The 27,359-nt window shown below is 45.1% G+C and overlaps 1 protein-coding gene across 2 annotated transcripts in view; it reads right to left on the bottom strand.

Moving 5' to 3' along the window:
• Positions 1–27,359, bottom strand: part of LOC146867615 (prominin-1-A-like) — a 496,515-nt gene that overhangs the window by 340,318 nt on the left and 128,838 nt on the right. For both annotated transcript variants that reach the window (XM_085606443.1, XM_085606442.1), the window contains exon 4: positions 20,797–21,002. In XM_085606443.1, the coding sequence (XP_085462569.1) occupies positions 20,797–21,002 (206 nt within the window). The remainder of the gene's footprint in view (positions 1–20,796; positions 21,003–27,359) is intronic.

The raw sequence follows: 27,359 nt of genomic DNA, 5'->3' as shown, positions 1-27,359 counted from the left end.
AAGGATTTTTCGACAACAATTTCTCTTGGATTTTACTATTGCTTGTGCATCTCATCAATTGGTCACGTATTAAAGAGTCATTAAGATCCCCAAAATCACACCTTTGAGTGAGACCTCTCAAATCAGCAATGTAGTTTTTTACAGATTCATTTTTTCCTTGTGACATACAGAAGAACTTATGACGTTCTAAAACCACATTTATTTTATTCCCAAAGTGATTACCTAGCTTTAAGCATAGTTATTTCATACACATCAAGGTCATCTTCCTCATCCAACTCAGGTTCTGGGAGAGTCTCGTACACTTTACGACCATGAACTCCAATGTTGTGCAAGAGAATATGCTGCTTCCGTAAAGCAGAAAACCTTTCTCCACCCAGAGCAATCAAATAGAACTCAAAAAGCTTAGTCCATTCCTTCCAATGGATATCTGGATCCCCACATTCATTTAAAAATGATGGAGGTTGACATATTCCAGGAGTACCCATTTTAGAGGAGATTTGAAAATATAGGTAATAAAAATGGAGTTGACCAAAATATAAATGAAGAACACAAGGAAGTCCAGGGCAAACAGGAAGTATTAGCTCTTAAAATTTTGTTCAATGCAGGCAGAACTCAGTGCAAAGACCATTAAAAGTATATATCCACCAGCTCCAGGATCCAAATTTCAACAAAGAAGTATCGCTATGGCCAATTCACAACTTAATGTGAGAGTTCCTGTAATGCCAGGCCCCAAAAATAGTCCAAATGCAGTCAGAAATAATCGTGAATTTAACTTGAACCATTCACCACAAGTTCCAGCAATATCAATCAGTATAGCGTTATTCCCACTGACGCTTCTCAAAGTAAGTTCCAGTAATGCCAGAATAAAACAAAGATGGCAAGGTTATAACTGCATGCAACTGCACAAATGTTGCGTGGCAACACTACCCCCAGCAGGATCAAAAGAGGTAAATTTCCCTTACACCAACCTCTTTATCGACAGCAATCTGAGAGGAAACATGCCCAAATGTAAGGATACTCGAAAGCAGCCGACTTTCGCGTGCCTCGTCAATGGCAGGATACTGGTAACGAAGCGCTGATACCACTGAGGTTGCTGCAGCGACTACTGCCCGCTGGTGGGCGAAGCCGGCATCCGCAACGCAGCAGAAATCCAGGAAAACCTTCACCGAACCAGGCAGCGTGCACCAGGACCCTACGGAGCAACAACGATAACTCCGCCCGCTTATGGGCGTGAAGAGGCGTCGACAGCCGCGTCTATGGTCTGACCGGAGTACAACACGATTACTCTGCCCGCTTGTGGGCGTGAGGAGGCGTCGACAACCACATCTTCGTTCCGACCCAGGAAGCTGTCATTAATGCGGAAGTTTCACTTATCGGAAACTGCTGATGAAGATCCGCATCGGAAACAACATCTAGCTGACGGAGTTTCCTCGTTGCCGACGTGTGGTGAGAAGCTCTCGCACAGCAGAAACGGCGTACAAGTGCAGCACAAAATTGAAAACGTTCGTGCTGACTGGCAAAGCACATGTGAAGCCACCATACGCCGGGGCAGACACTCGTGTTCTCAGATCGGCTGGATCCTGAAGCAGAACGCACAGCTGAACAGTCCTCCACTTATCGAGAGCAGCACGAAGAGGGAAAATGACCTGTCCTGCTCCCCTCACAGGTTCGTCGCCAGTGTAATAATCAAAAGTGACACCAGAGAGTGAAGAATTACTGCCACTTTATTCAGGCCATCCGCTCTCTATGACAAGCGGTATGTGAACATTCCAAGGTGAGCTCCAGGTGATACCAAGGTAAGTGGGAAGGAGGGGGTGGACGGAAGGTACCAAGGTGGAAGTAAAAGAGGGAAGATACAACAGTAAAACAAACAAAAAACAAAAATTCACGGCTTCCTATAACCACCCCACCCCCCTCCACATTCCTTCCCCTCTCTTCCAGAAAGTGTGCTCTGTGGTTTCCATCACTGCTCTGACAGGCTCTTAGAGAGCCTGGCCAGAGCAGCCTCTAATTCCTTTATCAAAAGAAAATATGGGGTACCCTGCATTCCGATGGAACTAGGGTAATCAAGGCATATAGACAAAATAATGTTGCAGAGGTAATCACCCGGAAAAAAAACATTAATTCCTCTGCAGAGTCTGTCTTACTCAGTGACCCTGCAGTCACAATCAATGTACTGCAAATCTTTAAGATTATTAATTTAATCATGTTGTACATAGTAACATTAGCAAAAACTTTAGGTCTTGCCTTTTGGCTTTTCAAATGCATACATAGTGACCTTGCCAAACGTTTTTTGGTTGATGCCGATCAACATCTCAAAAACAAAAACATTCTTTACTGCCAAGGGCTGGATAAAATCAACAATTAAAAAAAGTGTGATACATACCTTCATGTAATCATGCATGCAAACGTAAGTGTCATGTCTCTACAGCAGAGGCAGCATAACCACACATTCGCCATGACGCGGTGGCCATTTTGTTTTTTGTTTTTCTTCATTCCAGATGGCAGTAGCGCATCTTGGAACGATGAATAAAACTAATATAAAAACTGCACCGAAGCACATTTTTTCGAGAAAGGAGCAGGCTGGCAGAATTCAGCTGTTGGGCCCCCCCAAAAAATTTAAAATTTAAAAACACAATGACATTGGGAGCGGCAAGTAATGGAATAAGCCATTGAATACGAAGTGAGCAAATGAGACTGAGAAGAAAGCCAAACAATGGTGAGTAATGGGCTATTACCCAAAGACCACTCTAAGTATTGACATTGTCCACAACAGATCTTCGACAAAGCTAGAAGCTGTCTGTAGGCAAGACGTAAAAACATTATTCTGTACACAATCCTCAAGGCCAGTACCCTGGAAAGCAGTTGAACATTCCTGTACTTGATAGCCATCCCGCATGGTGTTTTGTAGCTTTGTCCTTTTTATGCTGGATTCGAATGACTCAAGTGCATTCAGTATAAATGACCATGATACTCTCTTGGAATCGCTGATGCACTCTGGGAAAAGTGTTGAGACTTCACATCATTATGAATTCAAAAGGGCTATAACCAATGCCTTTGTGCATGAGCCAATCATGGGCACCAAATCACAGGCTACATTCTCAAAAGCAAAAAAAGTGATTTACTTTGGAATATCCAATATATCATTGGGCCACATACTCCAGGTCTCAAAGTCAGCTCTTAAGAGGTCAACCTGGTTGTTCCCATCAATCAGAGATTAGAAATCAGAAATTAGCACCCTTAGGTTGACTAACTTATTGTGCGACTCATGCCCACCTTACATGGAAGGCCATTACTATTGTCGTTGAAACCCCAATTCTTCTCGTTTGTTAGCACATTAAAGACAGAGTTATTCCCTTCGCTATGGCTACACAATCGGCAGCTTGTCCTAAATGCCAGGTCTGCAGGCTGTCGCAAAAGCCCCCCAACCAGTTCTGCAACACAAAATATTGCACTTTACGGAAAAAGATGCTTTCACTGGAGCTTCTTAAAGAAATGGCTTAAAAATAGCTTCTTTGTCTAATATGACATTCATGCTAATGTTCTTGTCCACTCCTTTTACAATGGATCTGAAGCTCGTTGCCCTCATCCAAATGAGTTCATAGACACAGCCCAACACAGTTCTCTGTTCTGATGCAGGGGGGTATGCAGGCAGGTGATGGGCAATGTGATTTTCTGGGTTGTTTTGGTAGTTTGTGATGTCTGCTGGAATGCCTTATGCCTGTTTACCGAAGAAGGCGCCGGCAAAACATTCAGAGCTACAAGCCACATTGCAAACACACCAAGAGCCCGAAGGTGATGAATTATTAAATTGCTAATTCTTTTTCCTCTGTCAATGGCGATTGGATTAGACTCATCAGCATTCGGTGCCAGGGAGATGCATTTAAGGGGAGACAGTGAATAAACAACACGACCCAAAGAAAGACATGCTGAGTCAGCACTCTCAGGATTAGTGCTGAGTCAGCCTGCTGCTATTCAAAACTGTGATACTTAGATAGCTGGAGCAGGCAAGTTAACCCACAGTACTGTACGTCCATATTTCCATGCTGTGAAGAATGCACAGATTTAAATGATGTTCCTGCTTTTGCTAATTTTGAAAACAAAATGTACTTACTGATTAAGCAACACAGTTTAGGTGATGACTATTCGTGGTGCTCTGCATGCTTTACAAATCAGTAGTACATATTATCTGGACTCTTAAATAAGGACGCAGCCTTTACTGTAAGCTATACACTTGAAGACCATCCCCATATTTTGTGAAACTTCGATTTACCATGATACAACCCCTGTAGGCCCCACACCTATGTCATCTATGTGTTAGTGCCCAGAATTGCAGAGAATCACGGTACGCAAACAGTAAGCGTCCCCGTGAGGGTTACCAAGCACTATATATGCAACACTCAGGGTCACTGGGAGGGGTAAATTACATGCTAGGGTTGACTATATTATGTGGCAAGAAAGGGCAAATTATGTGGCATAATGAGGCACATTTTGCCTTAGTATTATTTCATTATTTTGTCATTTTTGCAGCTGCTGACACCGTCTGGGCAAATATTTTCCCATATTAGAACCAGTTTAAACCCCAAATACAGCACTAAGCAGTTGAAAGATGGCCAGTCAATCTTTTGCAAAGGCCTTACCGCTACACAGAGACATGTGCTGCCACACTTTTTAGTAACTTTTGATCCCTCTTAGTTAGAAACATTTTTTTTTATTCAAATCTGCAGATTATGCAGCAGATGAAGGATTGTGTGGCAAACGTGGCAAATCCCTAATTATTTGAAAAACTCAGTGACAGAAGAATTGCATACCTACAGTGGCTCTAACTACAGTGCAATACACTGCAATGCTTGTGCAAGTCAGTGAAGTCAGGCCTGCCTATGGGGGTGTAAACTGCACCTCATCTGTTAAGCAGTCCTAGCAGTGTGCTGCAGAGTGCGTGTGCAGGAGAACCACTTCAGCGACACCAACTAGAGCTTTCTCCTGCAGCAGCATCCTTTTGATTCCATCCTAAGATACAGCAGAGTGCATTATAATCATGTGTTGTCAGCACTCAAATAGATTCTGTGGGATTGATGTTACTAAGAAAAGGTGTATTGCGTATTCAAAGTACTCCACGCAAACTAATGAGATTTACGTATTGTGTGGTAAGAAATGTGACTTATAGATTTTTCTGCAATACTTATATTAATATTCTGAGAGAAAACTAAGTTCATAATGTGTTTCATATTAAAATTAATGGTATGGGATGTATGTGCAGACTAACTGTTTAGATGTTCATGTATATCACAAGAAATTAGGTTAACGTTGGTGCATTTTGAAATTACATTTTATGTAATCATTTGGAATGTATTCATGCATTAAGAAACTGCATTTACTATGTGCTTAGAAGGGTGCACACATATTTTGAAACCCTGTACACTATGAGGTTGACATGATTTTGTGGCCTCAAGCATAGTTTCAGCACAAGCGCCTGTTTAAAACTCAACATTTAATTCCTATTTAACCTTCAATGTAGAATGTGTCTATTTGCATTTTTGTTTCCACTGCAGGTGCGGATAAAGCCTCATTAGTATGGAAAAAGGGTTTTTGTTTTACTCAGATAGCAAGAAGATGGATCTTGACAAGGAGAAACACGGTAATGAGCAAAAAGGTGAGTTCCCATGGAGGAGGAGGAGAATGACCAAGGGCGACTGCAGTAGCAACATATCGATATGGGAAAGGTGGTGCCAGAAACCAATTTGTGCCTGGATCGTGGAAAGTTACTGGAGATGAACACGTGATGTACCTTGAATGCAACTAATGTCATATGCTGTAGGGGGCGTGGCTTGGCTGCCGAGCGGAATGGCTGCCTGAAACCGCAGCTCCGCCGATCGAGCACAGAAATCCTTCAATTATCAGCTGAACTGGGGTGCGAGCTCGGTCCTCCCCGCCCGAGACGGTAGTCCTGGGTGTCCGCCCTGCGCTCTGGCTTTTCTGACCCCGTCGGCGGCTTGTGGACGGAGAGCGGCCCGCGGGCGGCGCGGAGACGTGGCGGCCTACACCATTCGCTAGAGCCGGGGCCTTGCGTGTGGAGTGCCCGAAACCTGTCCGAGGGGCGAGGCAGAGGCTGTTCGCTCACCCAAGGAAAAGCGCACCCCGGCGAAGGTCTCACCCCCTACGGCTGTCGGAGTGAAGCTGAGGAAGCGGCGGCTAGTGTGGAAGACCGCCGAACGTCCGCCCCTGGATTGCACGACGGCGCACGGCGACGGGCCCGATCGGCTGATCGCAGTGGCGGCCATTTTGCCTGAAGCAGAAGTCTCATGGTCGAAGGTTCCAGGGCGACGATCGGAGAGACGAGGTCGGCTGCCGTGCATGCCCCGACAATACTGTGGTGAAGTTGGAGCGTTGACCTGGGATGTGGACGGTGCACGGCTGTACTAGGGTTGTCCTGCTCCGGCGGCCTGCGCTGTGACTCTCCCCGCCTGCTCCGCTTAGGGTGCGCGCCCCGATATTGGAGGCCCAGCCCTTCAGACTACCTACTGGGACTAACCGCCCTACTGCCCTCGGTGAGACGCTGATCTTCGGCGACTGGCGGCGACTGGTCGCGGCCGCCAAAGCATACTCGCGGCGCCGGGTGGCGGCTGGTGAGTGGCCATGGGCAAACCGGACACGCGGCAGCCGAAAATCACTTTCGACAAGTCCAAGCAGAAGCCGCCGGACCCAGACCCAGACCTCCATGAGGCCGAATCTTCTCGAGCGGACCGGAGTGGTGCTCAGGAGGCGGACATTAAGGCCATGTTTCAGGAACTGAAAACAAGCTTACATGGCATTGATGGCAAAATGGATGCGCTGGCTGCCCGCATGGACGGTATCACGTCCCGCATGGATAAACAAGAGGGGAGAGTGGAATCGCTCGAAACACGTGTGGCCGACACGGAGGAAAATCAGACCGGCCTTGCCGGCCAACTGCGGGGCATGGAGAAGATTCTGACACTCATTCAGCAGAAAAATGAGGATTTGGAGGCGCGCTCGCGGCGCAACAACGTCCGCATCACGGGTGTGGCGGAAACGACGGACATAACCAGCATGGAGCTCTTTGTCGAACAAATGTGTAAGGATCTGTTTGGGTCGGGATTGTCTCCGATGTTCCTGGTCGAGAGGGCTCACAGATCACTGGGGCCCAGGCCTAAACCCGGTGCACCGCCCCGGCCTATTATTGCACGAATCTTGAATTATAGGGACCGGGACGTGATCTTACGAATGGCAAGGGACATATCAGACTTGCAATACAGGGGCAACCACATTGCACTATACCCGGACTATACGATGCAGGTTCAAGCCGCTCGAAGGGAATTTTTGCCGGCGAAGAAACTTTTTCAACAGGCGGGCACCAAATACTCCCTCATCTACCCTGCTAAACTCCGGGTCCAAGGTCCCGGTAAGCCATCCTTTTTTGTTGACGCTAAGGCGGCTATGAAATATGCCAAACAACTGTTAAAGGACCAAAAGGCTCAGACACCTGCAGTTGACCCGGACCAGCGGGACAGGCTAAGTGACGTTGAATGACTACTCCTGTTTACTTCTTGTTAAATCGCTGGGTGTCGCCTGTCTACGCTGTGCTGGGCCATATTGAGAATGTTTAATTCCCTGGAGTTCCAATTTCAGATGCTATGAGGGAGCTGAGCAGGGCTGCGGGATTGGGGGGGGATGGTCCTTGAGCTGGTACACTAGTCTCGCGCTCGATCGCCCTGTCACAAGTACAGGGCCTGTAGGTGGCCAACCTGCGTACCTCAAGGGATGATTCCCATTCACTGTTCACATTTAGAGACTGTAGTTACAGTTGTTGTAGTTGGGAGGGGGTCCAGGGAGGTCATTGCACAACCTGATTGGGGGGTTGGAGCGGGAGGGTTAGGGGTTTGGCTGGGGCTGGGGGTTTTTGTTGTGTTTTATTCAAGTTTCAGAGCCGGGTCGGAGGAGGCGAAAACTGCTATTGAATCGCGCGTTGTGCACAGCGCGCTGTCATGTCGACAGTCACCTAGCAAGAGGTGTTCTGGCATTTACCGGGCAGGCTGCCCAGCTGGCCGGGTGGGATGTGTGTTGTCTGACAGGGACGGGCTGCAGGAATCGATGCAACGGGGAACGGGTCCGTGGCCTGCTCGAGTTCTATTTCCCTGCTTGGTGCCTGGTGGAGGTTCCCTGCCCGGTCGGCGGGCGTACAGATTGCTGTGGCATTGCCGCCCTCATATACTGGGACCCGCTGGATTGGAAATGCGTGCCTCGAGATTTGGCGTGACTTGGCCGGGTGACTGGGGGGTAGGTGTATGCTTGAGGCTTGCCCGAACTCTGTTAACACGTAGGTGCTGTGAATAGCATAAAGTGTATTACCTGGAATGTACGGGGCATGAATGATAGGCGGAAAGTGAGACTGATACAGGCCTTTCTGATTAGGAAGGGTGCGGACATTTGCCTTCTGCAGGAGACGCACCTGACGGACAATGCTGCGCAGCTGCTCAGACACAACCGATGGGGTGAGGTAGTTCACGCTCACTACTCTAATTACTCTCGAGGGGTGGCGATACTTATCAGAAAAGGGCTTCACTGGAGGACGCATGAGGAAATCAGGGACGTGGGGGGCAGGTTTGTTCTGTTGGTAGGTTCGCTGTGCGGCGCGAGAGTGATTCTGGTGAATGTTTATGGCCCGAATGACGATAATCCAGATTTCTACGAGGGATTGTGGCATAAGGTGCGGAACTGTGGACCCGCTGCGATACTGTGGGGAGGAGACTATAATGTGGTACTGTCAGATACTGCAGATAGGCAGGGCACCACTCGGGAACATCACCCTAGGGCGTCGGAGGCGCTTGGCCATATTATGCAAGAGGCAGGGCTGGTGGACTCCTGGAGGACACTGCACCCTGAGACCCGCGCCGGTACGTGTATCACAGCTCATCGTGCGGCCTGGTCCAGATTGGATTTCTGGCTGCTGTCCAGAGATCTGCACTCATCGGTGTTAGAGGTGACTCACTTGCCGCGGTCACTTTCTGATCATGCCCCGGTTTGCTTAACGATATCCACCCCGCCGCAGTACATTCAGCCGTTTAGTTGGAGGTTCCCGTCCCGAGCTCTGCGCGACCAGGTCTTCCAGCACTCTTTGCGGGAAAAACTGGAGGAATACTTCGCACTAAACGAGGGCTCAGTAGATTCACCTGGCGTGCTCTGGGAGGCCTGTAAAGCTGTGACAAGAGGTCACTGCATGGCGCTAAAAACTGGGGTTTTGCGCTCCATTAGAGCTACTCTCGGCCGGTTGGAATCTGAACTGGCTCAGCTTGAAGCTGCGATGGTGGTAGCCCCGTCTGGTGGTGCGAGTGCAGACTTCAGGACGAAACTGACCGAATATCAAGAGGAGGCTGAGAGGGAGGTCAGGTTCTTGTCCAAAGATTCTCAGGCCAGGCGTTACGGAGAGGGTGATAGAGCTGGCCGAACACTAGCAAATCTGCTGCGCCCGCCACGCGGGTCGGAGCATATTCTTGAGCTACAGGAGTCGGGGGGTGCAGTGATTCGAGATCCTCCGGCTATACTGGCGGTGATGACAGACTACTATAAGGACTTGTACACCTCTAAGGTGTCCCCTGACGACACTATTATTAGTGATTACCTGGACACCATAGCTCTTGCGTGGTTCAGTAATAGTGCCCGACAATATATGGACCTCCCCTTCACGCAGGAGGACATTCGAGCGGTTATAGCCGCTATGCCGCTCAGCAAGGCATCAGGCCCCGACGGGCTGACGGCAGCCTTCTACAAGGAGTACGCAGACCTACTGGTCCCTCGCTTGCATAATGTTTTTGAGGAAGCGATGGAGGTTGGCATCCTCCCTGCCTCGATGCGAGAGGCCCTCATCATTACGCTGCTTAAACCTGGCAAGAATCCTGTTACCCCGGACTCATATCGCCCACTCTCGCTAATTAATCTTGACGCCAAAATCTACGCGAAACTACTCGCTGACCGCCTGAAACTTATGCTGCCTCAGATAGCGTTGTCCGATCAGTCGGGCTTTGTGATGGGGCGGTCCACTTCCCACAATCTTAGAGTGCTGTTTGGGCTCCTGCATTATTTGGATCCCAAGGTACAAGCCGCGGCCGCATTGCTTGACGCCACTAAGGCGTTCGACTCACTAGAGTGGAAATTCCTACGGGCGTTATTCACTCGCATGGGTTTCAGCCCCTCCTTTGCCAGGCGTATTGGAATAATCTATAATCACCCGACGGCTAGGATACGGGTTAATGGTCAGACGTCTTCCCCGATCCCCATAACAAGAGGCACTCGGCAGGGCTGCCCCTTGTCGCCATTGCTGTTCGCTATTGCGACGGAGCCGCTGGCAGCTCGTTTGCGCCAACACCACACTCATCGCAGTATCGGCTTCACGTCGCGTGGCCTGCTGGTCTCTATGTACGCCGACGACATAACTATATATATGATGAATCCATCGGAAAACTTCGACCCACTGATGCGTGAGGTGACAAGGTATAGCGGCCTCACGGGTATCGATATCAACTGGTCAAAGTCGGCGATGTTCCCGCTGACGGACGGTACGAGTCAATGCCACACGGAATTCCCGATTGACTGGGTCACTGATGAGATTAAATACCTGGGCATACGGTTTAGCCGATCGATACAGGACATATGGCTGGCCAATTTTGGGGTGGCCGTGGAATGGCTGGAGTGCAAAGTGAAGCGCTGGAAAGCGCTGCCGCTATCTCTGATGGGCCGCATAGCAATTGCTAAAATGGTGGTCGTTCCTAAGTTTCTCTACTTATTCGTAAACATCCCCGTGCCACTCACTAAGTCGTTCTTTCGCCGGCTCCGCTCCGCCTTGATTGAACTGGTCTGGGCGGGTAAGCAGCCCAGAGTGGCCTGGAACCTCCTCACACTTCCCTTCCGTCAGGGGGGACTCGCGGCCCCGGACATGGAGCTATATGCGTACAGTGCTCAGGCCCAGTATCTGCACTACTGGCAGCACCCGATCCCTTACCAGCCGCACGTGGCTATCGAGATGGATGTTGCGGCCCCCTGCCCCCTTCGTGCAGCGGCATATCAGAGATACAGACGCTCCAGGGACGACATTGACACTGTGGAGATGGTACGCTGGGCCTGGTCAAGCATTGCCAAACGTGCAGGCGTAGATGACTTATATGCGCCGAGTATGCCCCTCGCGGATAATCCACTATTGGGGCCATTGACGGACGCGTCAGTGGCGCGGCGGGCGCAGGCCTGCGGACTGAAGGTGGCGGGAGACTTGTACCCGGACGATACCTTCCTCACAGTGCGGGACATGGCGGCAGCGCCGGAACCGACGGCATCGGAGCTTCTTCTCTACTATCAACTGCGGTCTGCCTGCAAGGGCAGGTACCCTATGTTTCCAGAGGCTCCGCCGACGATTGCGGCCTTGGAGGACGTACTCTCGAACTCCTCCGCGCGCAAACTGATCACACGGATCTATAGAGCTACTCAAAGCACGGCTCCGGCTGCGTACACTGACTCTAGATCCGAGTGGGAACTTGAAGCGGGTATATCTATTACCGAGAAGCAGTGGGAGTACTGTTGCTCCCAACTTGAAAACCTATCCCCTAATTATAGGCTGCGGTTGGTACACTTCAACTATCTGCACCGGACCTACCGGACGCCCATTCAATTGTGTAGGATGGGTCTGCGGTCTGATGCGTGCTGTTGGAGATGCGGTGCGCAGGATGCCGCGTTCTATCACCTTGTATGGGTGTGTGGCCCCATACGCGACTTCTGGATTGCAGTCTTCAATGCCGTGGGGCAGATCGTGGGGATGGTACTGGGGCCGGACCCACTTGTGGCCCTATTGGGATTCGTTAGAAATGTGCCTAAGACCTCACGTAGGCTTGTGGCCATCTTATTATTACTTGCTAAGCGTCAGGTAGCGCTACACTGGAAGAAGACAACGCCGCCAAACGTGAAGGCCTGGATAAGATCGGCGGTGTACTGTAGGGAGCAGCTGACCTCATACTGGGACCAGCTGCCGCAGCGCTCGCGGCCTGTAGATATCTGGCAGCCACTGGTAGACTGGTTGGCTAGTACGACAGCGTTGGAAGATGACCAAGCGGGCTGATCGTGGCCTAAATGACGTGGCGAGGTTGGAGTTCGACTGTGGGGTGCTGTAAGTGGTGATCCGCCTGGCATACGTGATCTGGGATATGGGGTTCGTTCTCTGAGGGGGTTTTGTCTGTCGCTTGCTCTGTCTGGGCGGGCTGTGGGCGCAGCGTGAAGATGATTATGTCATTTCGATCATTTACTGTTTGCTTCCCTTCGACTCGGGCTCTTTATTAGTTCTGTTTTGTTTGTTCCATTGTAAAATGCTGTATTGCCGTTTGAAAGTACGATCTCAAATGCTTGGGCGGAGTTCCGCCTCGTATACTAGCTGCCTGCCTCCGGGTTGTTGGCTGAATAGCGGTGTAATCTTCGATGGAACAATAAAGGTTTTTGAAAAACAAAAAAAAAAAAAAATGTCATATGCTGTAGCATAGAGAGGGTCAGAGAGACATTTTAGGACTGAGGGTCAGAGAGACATCTTATGACTTAATGAGGTGCAAACCTCTGCTTCTGCTTAGTGTGATTTTATGCTACATGACCCGTGGTTGGAGTTTCTTCTACTGAAGACTTTGACAGCTGACACCTTTCTATTATATATTCTTACTCAATGCTTCTTAGTTTAGGGTTGTCCCTTGTAAGGCAGTGTATGGAGAGCTAGGGTCCTTATGCTTAGCTTTGAAAATCAATTGATGCAATTTGATGTTCAATTCTTTTTTTTATATTACTTGCATCGTTATCACTGAACCAGTTGTATGCTTTTTGTTATATAGGGTTAATCTCCTTAGGAGATTTGGACCCAATCTGTCTGTCCTATATTTTTATTTGATAATGTTGAGACTTACTTATATCAATCTGTTTCTAAATTCATAATAGAAACCATACTTATCCCAATCTTAGTTGTGAAGTAGTTATTGTGTAACCAAATTGGTTATACCGTAATAAGATTTAATTGTGATTGTTTTCTCCGTCTTGCCTCTCAAGCGCTAAAAAGTCCTAATGATTAAAGCTTCCTTTGCATCTAGAAAACATCTATGGAGAATAAAGGGTGTTTATTGCCTGACTCAGTGCATATAATGTTATGATACTGAAAGGCAATGTATCTACTACATACCGTTGAAATGTTAATGAGCTGGTGGCAGGAGGGACATAATGGTTTAGAAGTGCTTTGTAGTGCATCTAACAGTATTATTGCATACTGAGGGGACCGTTGAGTTAACTCTGGTACTGCCTGTGTTCCCAAGTTGCCGGAGGTCTGAAGAAGAGAGGATGCTGGGAGAGTGATAACTGAAGAGAAACGCTCTATGACGATCCAGCTGTGACACGGGTGCCGGCGCCGCTCTTATAATGAGGAGGAGAGGTCATGGGTGAGGATTTCTCCCACACCAGGTCAGGAGGCTTCCTGGCAGTGCATGTTCGACAAGCCACCTACCTATTCTCCAACCACAGCACCTGGCTGTGCAGCGCCATTCGTGGTCACTCTGCAGTACGAAGCAGCAACTGCACATGGGCTGCATGCAAAGTAGTAGTTTCTCACATTATTGCTCTGAAGTAGTTGCAGGATGGCCTCTCTTGCAGGGAGGTGTCCCCAGTGTACCGCTTTTTGGGCGGAGGGTGTGCGCGAGGGGTGAATATTACTATTACCTAATATACTCACACTCAATCCATCTAACATACAAGTATGAAAGTTTGCACAGCCTTGCCACAATTTGAATGTTTGACCTGTAACTTATGTCAGAACAGCAGTAAGTGCTCAACCAACTGAGCTCTTCAGTCATCATTAACAATAACTTCATTCCTTGCACTGAACTTCTAAGAGGATAACAGCTCGTTGGCCTTAAGCATACACATATTAACTCTGATATTCATGCACTGGAACCCTATATTCAGTAAACTATAGCTAGCATGCATGACGTATTAAATATGGGAATGCACCTTTAAGGGTATAACAATATCTTTTTATACATTAAAAAAGATCGTATCTATAATCATGCACTACACACATGTAAATATTATATTATGTACATATGGATGAAGATACATAGGAATCAGTTCATTGTACAGAAATATTACTAAGTGTAATGCATATGTGTGCATCTATATACGTACACGTATTATTATGTGTATATATTTAGATATGTAGGGTTGTCTGTATGTATATATAACCTTGTTTTAAAAATATATATATATACTTATATATAGAAAAAATAATGTGCATAGCAAAAATTAAAAAACAGTCATTTGATGTTTTTGCTTGACGAATATGTATGTGTCAAATCATACAGTTAACATACGCAGAGATTACGCAGAGATTACTATGTACTTGGGGGTTTGTGTTTTTCTGTGATAATACATTTGTTTCACAGTATGAGAATATGCTTATAGTGAAGGTACGTTTAAGTGTGTAGAAATGTGTTTAGATATGTTTAAAAAAAACATGTTTATCCCTGCACAGTGCACATGAATGTCTGACAATATAAATATTGCCACGTGTATACATATGGGTGTTTATATAGTGGAACTCGAGCATTGTACATAAAAATTGCATAATTATGTGTTTATGTGTGTATTCATCTATACATATTGCTATATATTTAAATATGTGGGTATGTCTCTATATATTTATATGTAATTACTTTGGGAAAAATAAAAAAATAAAACATTTTCTGTTGAACCTCTGCCCCATAACTCCTGTTCAACCTCTGCCCATAAACTCCACTCTCATCCCACACTTCTCCGACTACTATGAACTCCCATACACCCTTCTCAAACTGTTCCTCCTTTATCCAATTCATCCAACTAACAGTTGCACATGCCGACCACCACGCCTAATAACAGGTCACCTCCTCCCTTTACTAATCCACTTCAATTCATCCATCCCTCTTAAAACAATCACAGTAAATGCCTGAGATCTCAGTAAGCACTAACGTAATGCTAACCACAGCTAATCCATAAGGAAGGAAAAAAACAACACTTTTTACTAATCTACAGCCTTCTTACATTGGGTTCTGGAAGCGAGCGGTTCTTGCCGCAAATCGCTTCAACCCCTCGTCAAGGGTAGTAAGCGCTATATATATACATATGTATGTGTATATATAGATATATATATACACATATATACACACACACAATTTATAATAACAATGATCTTCAAATTGTCCTGTATTTGTAGTTAGCAGCTGATGTTTCCCAGTAGCAAACACGGATCTGTCAGGAGCACAGACGTTTCAATTCAGAACACAGCTTGTACAAGGGCAATACAACAAAACACTATGGTCTAAAAGAACAACAGACAAAGGGAAAAAAGTGCCAGTGCAAGAAGGTTCACTGCAGTACTGTGGTGTCTCTCTTAAGCGTCGGTGAAGAAGCAAGGGTGCTTAATTTGTAAAAAACATAAGTGCCAGAGCTCTCGTCAGGAAGCCATCGCAGCCTGAACTGCCCATTGCCCCAGTCAGCGCTGCCATCACAGTTCCTACACAACTACTAATCATCACACTGCTACAAGAGTGACAATTCAGACTGATTGTGGCCCCCAAAGCTGTAAGAATGGCTAGGGCAGCAGGTACTAGTTGTCTTTAATGTATATTGAATTAGTGAAACAACTGTTGCTCTGCTTATCTCTAAATTACACAAACAGCACCACCATGTGGCTGCTGTCATAAGTGCCGGTGTCGAACATCGGAAACCACTGGCTCAAATTAAACACTGTCTAGGCAGCTGCAACAGCTTCCCCTGAACTCGGTCTGGGGGAATCATAGTGAAGGTGCTTTATTTTCCAATAGTCAACCAGTGCCAGGGATGGACGCCAGTGATGGTTCAGTTAAGCTCGTTTAACCTAAACACCACTGCAGAGTTTAGGGCATTGAGCAGACAAACACTGGCGTAGCATAGGTGACCCATCTAATGCAGTATTCACTCAGCTACACTGGCAGGACGCCTTCCTGATAGTCCTATCTCTGGGAGTTGCCAGTTTGTTAGGGACTTCCTCATCCTGGTACACATGTTATGAACTGGAAACAAGCATGTCCTGTCATTCTGTGGCAATGTGTACAGTGTCTCCTGCTCCTAAAAGGATTTTTATTGTGGCATTTGCACTGAGAACGCTTCAGTTGGTGCAGGCTCATATACGGAAAGCAGAACAGGGGCTGCTGGGATACTGAATAGTAAATGAGTGGCATAAAGTCCTGCTCATTTAGTATTCAATATCCCTATACCTCCTGAAACAACCCCTGTAGAGTTAGAACATTTCATCACTCCTGCGCAGGCTGGCTAACGTGTGACTGTATGGTAATCTTTCACTGATGGGGGGCTCTGGACCGTAGCTGGCCTAAGCATTACACTATGCCTGACAACAACATGACTGGCAGCAAAGACACGCTCTCTTCTTTTCACACCCTTTGGAACTGAAATTGTGTGTTTGGCTTGTCTCTGTGACGATTGGGAGACAAAGCATTGGAGGATGGGATAAGCAACACAGGAGGAGGGCAGGATGAAACTATGAATTGGGTGGGTTGAAGCAACATGGAGGACACGGGGAAACTACATGGAGGATGCATACGGTTAGAGAACAATGCGGAGCACCTTAGAGAGATTAAAGCAAGTGGAGAGAGCTATAGAAAGAGACAGCGCAACGTCGAGTTGGGGTGTGGGGACACTGGGCAAGAAAGCAATGTGGGGAGGAAAAGCATGTGAAGGTGAATGCATCATAGAGTAGGGTAGGGGAGAAACACACGGGTGAGAGAAAGTAACATAGAGTATGGTAAGGTGGGAAGAGACGCACAAGAAAGAGACAGTTGGAAAACACATGCACTCTTGAGTGCTTAACCAAAGCTAAAAAATAAAGTAGTGTGTCAAAGTGAAAGGACAGAAGTAATGTACCCATGTTCCAGGGGATGGACAAACAGATGAGAAGGAAGAAAAGCCCATACAAGCTGTGGAGAGGATGTGGCTTAACAGCTAGAGCGGTTAACCTCAAAGTTGGGGAACGCGGTTCAAGTCCTGGCGGGGACGCTCAATATCCTGCGGTTCTGGGCAAAAACGAATGTGTCAGTCTGTAACACAACTGGTGCTCATGTATGGCACTCTGATACCTTCGGGTTGAGTTTACACTATATAAAACTCCCCCCAAAAAACGCTAGTGACTAGGCATGCAAATAAGAGTGACAATAAAACTAATGTGTGGTAAGCAATGGGCAGTTCCTATGCCCACTACTTAAGTTATTTGATAGGCAAGACCTAAAAATAAAAAGTTGCCGAATGTAGAAGTTATGCAAAGGCTACTAACATTTTGGAACTGCCCATTTGAAAATTGCATTCTGAGTGTTTCTGAACCATCTGTAAAACGTATAGCTCAATAACTAACTAATAGGGAAATCGTGCAGACAAATACATTATTTTACTTCAATTTTCAAAGGTTTTCATGGAGATGCTGGACTCAGCAACTCTGAAGAACATAGCTCTTGCCTGGCACATCAGGGGAGTACTTAAACATTGTATGAGTGCCCCTGCATATCCTCTGGCTTTTATGTGGAAATTGTGCTATAGAATGCATCAGTTGACCACATTTAATTTAAAATCTTCTTGGGCACAAAGCCATCCAAGCCCTGTTTAAGAAAGGCCGGCTTGCTCACTTTGCTTACTCGTGTAGTCTCATTCGAGGCAGGTATTCATACCCAACCACCTTCACAATTACCCTTGAAATGTTTTCTAAACTTTTCCCAGGCCACCATCTCATCAAAAGTGCTTGGCAGCCCCTTTTTAGGTTTTGCCTACAGACAGCTTTTAGCTGCCTGTTGCCAAAGACCTGGAGTGTAAAATACCAATACCTGAAGTGGGCTTTGGTTCAGCCCATCGCTAATCATTGGTTAGCTTTTCTTGTCAATCACATTTGATTCTTTCTTATAGGATGGCTTTCCTTCCTCTTGTGTTTGTCACTCCTCAGGGGAAGAGCTTCTTTTCCATCCTTTTGACTGGATGACTTGACTTTTGGCTGGATGAGCCCTCAAACCAGGGAACTACTTTTTTCATTTTGTTTGAGCACTCCATGGGAATGTAAAGGTTTTCTTGCTCTTGCTCTCTCCCCTATAAGCCACTTCTGCCACATATCTCTGCTGCCCACCCTCTCTGTGTTGCTCTCTAGCACTCAGTCTATATTGCTGTCTGTACTCACAGATCATAATACCACAGCAACAGGCATAATTTTCCGCTGTTTGACTTTATGAGGTTGAATATGTTTAATCACATGTGTTTACCATGTTGCATTAAATCCCAAGCTTTCGCACACAAAGGCAGTATTCATGACAAGCGAAGAGGGGCATTTTCCTGCATATCTAGTCCAGAGGCTACTGCATACCACTAAGATGGTCGGGGCATTTGGTCAGTTTAAAATTTTGCAGAAAGCAAATTAGGTTGTGCAAGCATTGATGTAAGAAATTGGGTTATTAGTTAAGGGTGCTGATGACCCACCCTAAGTAATGTAGCCAAAGAGGGCTCCACGAGGCCAGATACCTTCTCTGCACGGTCCAGCTGATCAGTTTTACTGCTGCTGAGAAACTCAAAGCAACAGAAATCTGACTTTATAGCCCAGCAGCAACGCACCTGATTGGATCAGCTTGGCAGGTTTTCCCCGGTCCCCCTGAGGTCTTTAGAACTAAAAAAGTTTTAAGACTCAGGTTACAAGGGGTGGCAGGTGAAGACCAGCGAGATATAGCCATGTTTCCCGGACCTCAGGAATAGCACTTCAGGTGGAAACTCACTCCATCAGAGGCAAACAGAAGGGTCCAGGGCAGTTCCATAGTAACTGGTCAGCTGGTTCAGGAAATGCCTCTTGTAGCTTATGTGCCCTTGTAGTTTGAAAAGGAAGTCAGCTGTATGACCCTTGCAGGCCACTTCATTCTACTGGTTAAAAGAGAAAGCATGTCCAGTCGTTCAGGGCTCAGGGCTCCTCTCGAGTCTCATGCAGCAGGTTCAGTCCTCTTCTTATCTTCCTTAGGTCCAATAGTGTTATGAGGAGGGTACTGGGGATGCCACATGTACGTCTGGCATGAGTTAGCAGTGGGGAGACTCCTGGCTCCTCTCTAACCAAATGGGGTAAATGTTCTCATGGGTTACCGTACCCACTTTGGGAGCATTTCCTATGTACCATTCTACAAACAATCACATAGTGACTCTCTCTGCCTAAATTCAATATGGGAAAGCCCTTTCCCCCCTTGTGCATAGCCCCTGTACCCACCCCAGAGATATTGCCAGGGAAAAGAACAACCCCTCCTCTGTAGTCACTTCAAACCAGGTCTGGGGACAGCTCTTTCCCCCTGGATAACTGGGGAAACAAAGAAATGGGCTTTCCCAAGTGTCATCTTACATCTGCCTGTGACTGGGGAGGCCCCTTTGAAGTAAATTAAGTTATTGGGCACTGCCCAGATGGTCATTCTGCCAGGCAAACAGAAGCATCTCCACAGACCCATGGCATTGTCTCTGCTCTGGGAGCGGTGTTCACACCTCATTCAGGGTTTGAGCCCTCAAAGGGTTGCAGCTGGAAGCAAATGTAAATTATCCTTCAGAGGGTTTAGGTATAGGAAAGGTAACTTTCTAAAGTACCCTTTCCTTAAAATGAATTAAAAATCCAATTTCACTAGTGAATTTAGCTCTTAATAAATATTACCAAGAGTCCACAAATAAACATTTCTAGCTGTTTTCTAGTTGAAGATAGCATTGTTAAATGTAATAGTGCATACCAGTGTTTCTCTTTTGAATAGCTAGTCTTGCTCCAGTTAAAATAGCTTTTTGGAATTAGTCACTCTACGGACAAGTTTAACTTTAAATTTCTACATATCCCCCATTTAAATATCTTGCTTCCTTACCTTACTGGCTATAAGCCTTACTTAGGGGGTGACATTACTATTTAAAGGAAGGTTTATACCCATTGAAAGCGTTTATTTTGACAGGTCAGGCTACAATGGTAGGCCTGGGGCCATGTTTGCATTGCCCAGTAGTAAATGGCACAATAGGTGCTGCAGTTCGCTAGTGACATTTAAAGAAGAGGCCCTGGGTACACTTTGCAACATATACTGGGACTTATAGGTAAGTTACATATGACAACGAGTGTTATTCCCAATTCAGTCGTGTTAATAGTGGGAGCACAGGCACTTTACTACTGGTTATCAGGGTAAAGTGCAGAGAGTTCTACTTCCAACGATAACAGACAGGGCCAAAATCTAGGGGGAACACCATTCTAACATGTTCTTAATTCAAAATTTGTTCAGTTTCCTGTGGGAAACGTATCGGAGAAATAAACTATGCCATTCATAAAGATTGTAAATGTTGAATTCAATATGCAGTTTTGCGACACCTTAAGATATAAGTTTGCTTTTATTCCAGTATTTTGAATTTTGTAAAACTTTTCTGAACAATGTTTTACAAACAGTATTGGCAAAGCCAATAGCTTGGCGTATGCAAAATGAAAGGACAGGCCTATCAGCTTTGCAATGCAAGTTAAAGTTAGCTGACAGTATATCATGTTTCCATATCATACTGAAGTATTTTTTATGTACAAAAACATATTTACTGTGGCATACTTGGCCATGAGTTGTTACCCTGTTTAATTGTACCATTGGTTCAAATATCACTTCTGTGCATCCAAAAACCACAGAAACCCTGAAGATGTGACACTACTGCTCAAAAGTAGTTTCTACTTCTACTTACAAAATGATGGTGGTAACCAGCAAGACTGCAGTGTAGTGATAGTTCCTTTTGCACTTCATGTTTTTGGTTTGCTTTTGGTACATTTGGCCTCCACATTTTCCACAGCAGCGGCAGCAGCAAAAAAAGAAGCCCACAAGGGGCAGGAGGATGATGAAGAGGATTCCAATGATGACACATGCCAAGTAGCCTGCCTCGTACCAGAGGATCTGAAACATAACCCAAAACAAAGTGAGAATTCATAGCTCTTTACAAGGGGCAAAAGCATCTTCACTCAGACACACATGCAGTGTCAAGAAGGAATATTTGCCAGACGTGACAAACCTGCTAAGCATCCAGGCTGCTACATTTTTAACATAATTATGGATTTGCCTCATTTGCCACACATTCAATAATCTGCGTAATTTATAGATTTCACAAAAAGTGTTGTTTATAGTTCGAAGTAAGTGTAAGCAACATCAGACCCTTTTCCAAGGTTAACTGGTCACCAGTTGCTGATTGGGGTTTTCAGGTGTACAAATAACTCAAATAAAGTGCAACTTTGCCTGGACAGTATAAATAGGTGCTGAAATAGCCACAGATTGTGTCCCGTTATGCTGCATAACTCGCCATTCCGTGATGCCCTGCATATACCTGCCCACTGCAAGACAGTAGGTTCAGATGTACCTTCACGTTGGTCTTTACGCTCACCTTGTTATGCAAAATCACATAGTCTGTGCTGCTGAAATTCACAAAATTATGCGTTTATAGTGAAATGTGGGTGATGCTTTCTGGGATAAGATATTTTTTTTTCACATATTGCATAAAAGAATCTTGCAAGATACCGGCCAGCAGGAGTATCAAATGTTTCACATGAGGCATCCTCCCACTGATATATTGCACGACTTGAGGTGTGTGCTCACTTAAAAAACAAACATTGGCTCTGCAAATTAGTCTTGCTTACCTTTAGATAAACGTGAGATCCATTTTGCAATGCCAGTGCTTGTTTATAGTAGTCTTCAATAGCTGTAAGATTGAGGTTGCATCTTCCATTTTCTGCTGCAGTTTTTCTAGTGACCACTAGGTGGCACTAAAATGCAGCAAACTGAAGCTGTTTAAGTATGTCTTTAATTTCTGAGAAGGAATCAGGATAATTGACGAATATACTGAAGGCAAAATTAACAAGCATTGGCAAAGCCAATATGTCTCGCCATTGGGGCCTCTGGTTTTGCCAATGGATTTTAGTGATGTTGTACACCATGGGTAACAGCATACATTTTCCCAGGGGTCAAAAAGTATAGTCTCTGGTGCAGCCGAGGGCTGCATTGATACCAGCAGGGTGGGGGTCAGGTGGATGTAAAGAGTGTGTAGGTGGAATGAAGAATGTACATGATATGGACTGTGAGTCATGCAGTTATTTTTAGGGTTTCATTAATACTGCCCACTGAATTATGCCACTAGTCTCTAGTAGAGAAACAGATTTGAGATTACTGTGCTAAGCTGTACCCGAGTTGCTGTCCCTCTACCATTCCCTTGGATAAGCCTTCTCTGCTTGCTATCGCTATCTTTAGCGATTCAAGTGTGCAAAGGAAGTAACTTGGTTATTTAATGTGAATGAAATGGAATCACCGATGGCTGGGAGCCTCCCGTCACGCCGACCGCCGGAGGAACTCCTATACAGAAGGGATCTTTAATTACCACCGAATATGCTGTAGCCCTTTTATGATGAACGTATGTCGTCACTTCTTTGAAAAGCCCAATGAAGGATATGCTCTCTCAGAATCTGAATAACTCTGGAATCAGCTGGATCTTGACTCTCTCATAGTGCCGCGGCTAATCGATATCGTCCTATTGAACTTTATGGTAATCACTATGCCATTGCAAGAAGGAGGAAATTGAATACCCCTACCATTCAGGTAAGCTTGTTTGTCCTACACCACTTATTTATCGCCGCCCTGATGAAGGTGTTGCCCTGTTCTGGGCTACACACCGAAAAGCGCGTTGGCGTTTAGTCTCTCTCATTTTCTTGGACCCTGCCTCCATCCACCATTGGGAGGGTATACGAGAACTTACTATCCTGACATCTTGAGGCTGTTCTTCCACCTGGATTGAAATTTTGATGTTTTTGGAATTATACTGTTGAATGAATGTGTATATCTCTATGAGTAAATGCAAGTATGACTGATGGCGATGAATGTTAGTTGTGGGACTTGTATATATTAATTATACTTTATGAATCAAACTATCTATTATGTTAAATTTGATAACAATGTCTGAAATAATGAGACTAAAAGAAAAATAAATGTATTTATCTCTGAACTTTTTTGAACATATTTGCTGGTCAGCCCTAGTTGTTGCTTTAAAATATTTTGACCCCTTTTCCTTTGGGGCATATTGAAAGTCTGATATATAGGCAGGGGGTATTTGCTGATATTGTTTTTTTCCTTCCCCTGTTTCTCCTGCCTATCATTCGCCGTCAGGGGTCCCCCTTTATATTGGTTGAAATAGAATCTTAGGCCTCACAATCGTCATATTCCTTTGGTCTCTCATCTGTAAACATTAGGAATGCTTAGAAAAAAAGCTCTGCTAAGGTAGCAAGTGCTATAAAAACTCTTTGACATCAAACCCCCCATCATTTATAATATCCGAGCCCATACTTTCTTTATTGCTCTCGATATCACCGTGTAGTTTTAGATAATTGTGAGAAGTCCTCTGAATGTGTCCCTGTCCAGTTTTCAGCGGATCCTATTAAAATCTGTGTTAATGTTTTGTTGAGATGTGAATTGCAAATAATACAGTTTATATGCTTCATTTATGAAGACTAGTCTTTTTCAGCACTTGTGTTTTAACAGACAATACTGAAGTAAAAGCTGAGAAATGCTTGACAGATATTTGAGCAAATTCTAGTTAGATTACAGTACGCTGCTTCCTTCAAGATCTGTATAGAAACAGGACAGTTGAAAAGATGCGAACCAGAAAGGGCTCATATCTGAATTGATATTTCGCAGTTGGCATGCACCAGTGGTGCTGGAATCATATTCAAAGTGGGGTGCTTCCATTTTACATCATTGAAATCATAGGGTTTGCGAAAAATGCATGTGTCACACAAAAAAATGTGCAGCCAATGTATTCAGCCCAAGGGACTGGTAAGGATGTAGTATGTAGCTGTTGGTACATTTTGGAGCAGCCTGCTGTAAATATATTACTGAAGGATGATGTGGCAGCGCGTTACCATTACAGGCAACTCATTGCCCATTGAAATTACATTTGCACAGACATATAGTTTTACTGACAAAACTGTACAGCCAACAAACAGATGCGTGAAAGTCAGCATCACCTAGTGTATTGATTTGTTTTGGCCATATTAAAATCTTTGTTTCTACCGCACTTCAGAATTACAAAAAATGTGCTTCCTATTTCTGATATATTCTGAAACATTTGCGCAGTTCATTTACAGGCCTTTTAATTTGTTGTGTGCTAGAAAAAAAATCCTACAGACTTTTCACTTTCCCATTACCCAGCAAGATTGTCACATAAATCCTCTCATTTTACAGTCAGCGAAATAAAAGTAAACACCAACCTCCCTTTTAACTGAACTAACAGCAATTTTTTGGAAGATAGAGCCTGACGTTTGACTCCTGAACGAATGCACAGCAAATGTAACAATTTAAAAACAAAATTTAAAGGGCTCTTTATTGCTTATTGTACTTCTGAACTTCAGAATGTTTGCTTCAGCACCCTCACTCCCCTACTTCCAGCGCCTATGGGATGGGCATAAAAATGAGGAAAAGGATTGTTTGAGTTATGCTAATAGTAAAGAGTATTGACCATAATAAACTAGCTAATAGCAAAAACATTGTTCCTCACATGCAAGCAAGATTGATGGACTGGTAATGGCAGAGATAAGTGGAATCAGTCAAGCAGAAGGATAGAAGGCAAGAGACCTTCTCAAAGAAATACAGTAAGTTTACTGCTCTGAAAAAGCAAGCATACAAGGGAAAGAACTGTAACCACATACTCTTGCGGAGTACCTCATGAAAAAGAAAAAAAGTTCTCATAAAGGGAGCACTAGTGGAAGAATACAAAGAACCAGTCAGAGAGATGATAAGCAGGCTATGTTCCACGGGATGGACAAAGACATGTTGGACAGCCAAAAACAACTAAAACTAGCAAATAAAAACGAAGGAAGGGTGAGTTACAAAGGATATATCCAATGGTAAACAATGGACGGAATGCATTCCTGGGGAAGGTTTCAGCATGTCCCAAAATGTCTTTGCAGTCAAGACGCTATCTGCTGTGGACATGAAAAGCTACTGTGGGTGGGTCAAACACCGAAAGGGAGGAAAGTCACAAATAAGAGCAAGGCACCTTAAATTGATACGAAAGCCATACAATAAGTGGAGTATTGTATACAATGCTGTCTGTGACAAACAGCTGGAGCTGTAATGTGTAATTTGCAAAATTTACGCTAAAAGTGTAATTCAAAATGAAATGTAACGGGGGTGTTGCTTGGCGCCCGATGGAGATGGCGGCGCTCGGGTGAAGCTCTCCGGGGGTTTTCGGAGAAACCACGCTTCCGGACCGAGCCGAGCCATAATGACAGCAGATTTATGCAGCTGAACACTTGCGACACCTATGATGCCCATACTTTTTGCCTGCAAGCATGAACTTTAAACTCCTCATCGGTCACGTCTTTTTGCGGCCGCCATTTTGAATTTTTACCGCGAATCGCGGATCTTGCAATTTCACCCTCAGAACTTCTACTGATTATTTTTTATGCCCCCAGTTTGCTTTTGCACCTGTATTTTGTATGTTCCCCCTCATTACATTGGAGTTTGAGGTTGTGGAGTACTGCTGGGGGTTTGTTGAGAATCTGAGGGGATTAAGACTGGCGGCCATTTTGAGAATTGTAGGAAATCCTTATGGAGCTTACTTATTACTGCCTTGACGCTGATGACTGGAAAATATCACAATAATATTCCCGTACCGCTTTTTTTTTTTTTTTTTGCTTTGTTTTTGAAGTGCTTTGCATGCCCCAGCATTCGAACCAATTGCATAACTCCTCTTCATTATTTCAGGGCACGTTGCTGGGTATTCGTGCCATAATTTCACAGACATTTTTTTGGAAGATCGTGTTTGGCGGCTATTGGGTGTTTTCACAGTGCACCTCATAAAACGCACCCTCTGCGTGCACTCACTGTGGCCTGGCGGTGGGAATTTTAGGTCAGCATTTTATGGGCAGAACAACAGGAAAGCGCCTCTCTTCTTCCAAAAAGCATATTTTTATGAAAAACTCAAACATTTTTACTGAATTTTCTAATCTTGAGATCCCCTTAATGTCTACGCCTCAGTGCTCAAACAAAATATGGATCCCTCTTCTGGAACTACTGGTAAATCTTTCACTAAACGTCTTAAAAAAGATCCTCCTTCACCACCCAAGTCGACCTCGCCTGTATCGATGGAATTATTACTCGAGGAGATCAGGGCCCTCTGGCCCTTTATGGAAGAGACCAACAACAAGTTGCAAATTTTAACGGATAATTGGTCCCAACTAGGTACAAGGGTTTCTGCTGTTGAACATTCCGTTTCCTCTTTAAAAGAGTCTTGTTCAACTGTTTCTCATCTACATTCTCAGGTCTCTGTACTTCAAAAACAGGTTGAGGATCTTGAAAATCGAAATAGGCGGAATAATCTACGGCCTGGAAGAGGGACATGAAGGGTCAGACCCGGTCGCCTTCTTTAAATCATTCCTCCTTAAAGTTCTTCATTTGTCAGAAGGGACGCAACTCAATATTCAACGGGCTCACAGGTTGGGGCCGTGTTCCAACTCACGCTAGTCCGTCGCAGAAACCGAGAGGCGTCATCTTATACTTCTTGGAATATACTGATCTGATGAAAGTGCTCCCAGCAGTCAAAGCTTTACCGAAGATTACATGGTCAGGATCGTCTTTATTTTTCACACAAGACTACGCTAAAGCTACAGCTAACAGGCGTAAAGCCTTCCTCAATATGCGAGCTGATCTTCGCTCCTTGGGGGCCAGATACAGTCTTTTCCATCCGTGCCTTTTCAAGGTCACATACAACAACAGAACAACGACATATGAAGATCCAATTTGCTTACAAAGTTTTATCAATTCCTGCAAAACAGTTGCTATGGATTCCTCCGGGCCTTATTCTTCATCGAACACTTGACTGTTTTCCTTTTCTTTGTCTCTTTTTCCACAGTTCCTTCAGATTTTGTTAACCTTAATATGATATTTAACGATTGTAGAAATGCTTTCTAGTAGAATTTGACTTATTTGATGTTGTTCTCACGAAGTTACATTTTTATGCTTAATTGCTTAACGCTACTGTTCATTCTTCTGTCCTTGCTCGATCCATTATATGTTATATTGATGTGTCTCAACGTTTATTCTACAGAATTATTTTTTTTGTTGTCTTCACAGATTTTTACCGTTGTATTGTGGTTTTTCCCCGACTTTCCACTCAGCTGACCTCAGATGTACTGCCTACTCCTTGTGGTTCCATCCCCCCTTGTACATTCCTGATTCTTCTTTTGTAGGCATGTTTCCCTCTTGTTTCTCCTT

Source organism: Triturus cristatus, chromosome 1_2 (assembly GCF_964204655.1).
Source record: "Triturus cristatus chromosome 1_2, aTriCri1.1, whole genome shotgun sequence".
Taxonomy (NCBI): domain Eukaryota; kingdom Metazoa; phylum Chordata; class Amphibia; order Caudata; family Salamandridae; genus Triturus; species Triturus cristatus.
Note: the sequence above shows the minus strand (reverse complement) of the source record. Positions and strands in the feature narration are given on the sequence as shown.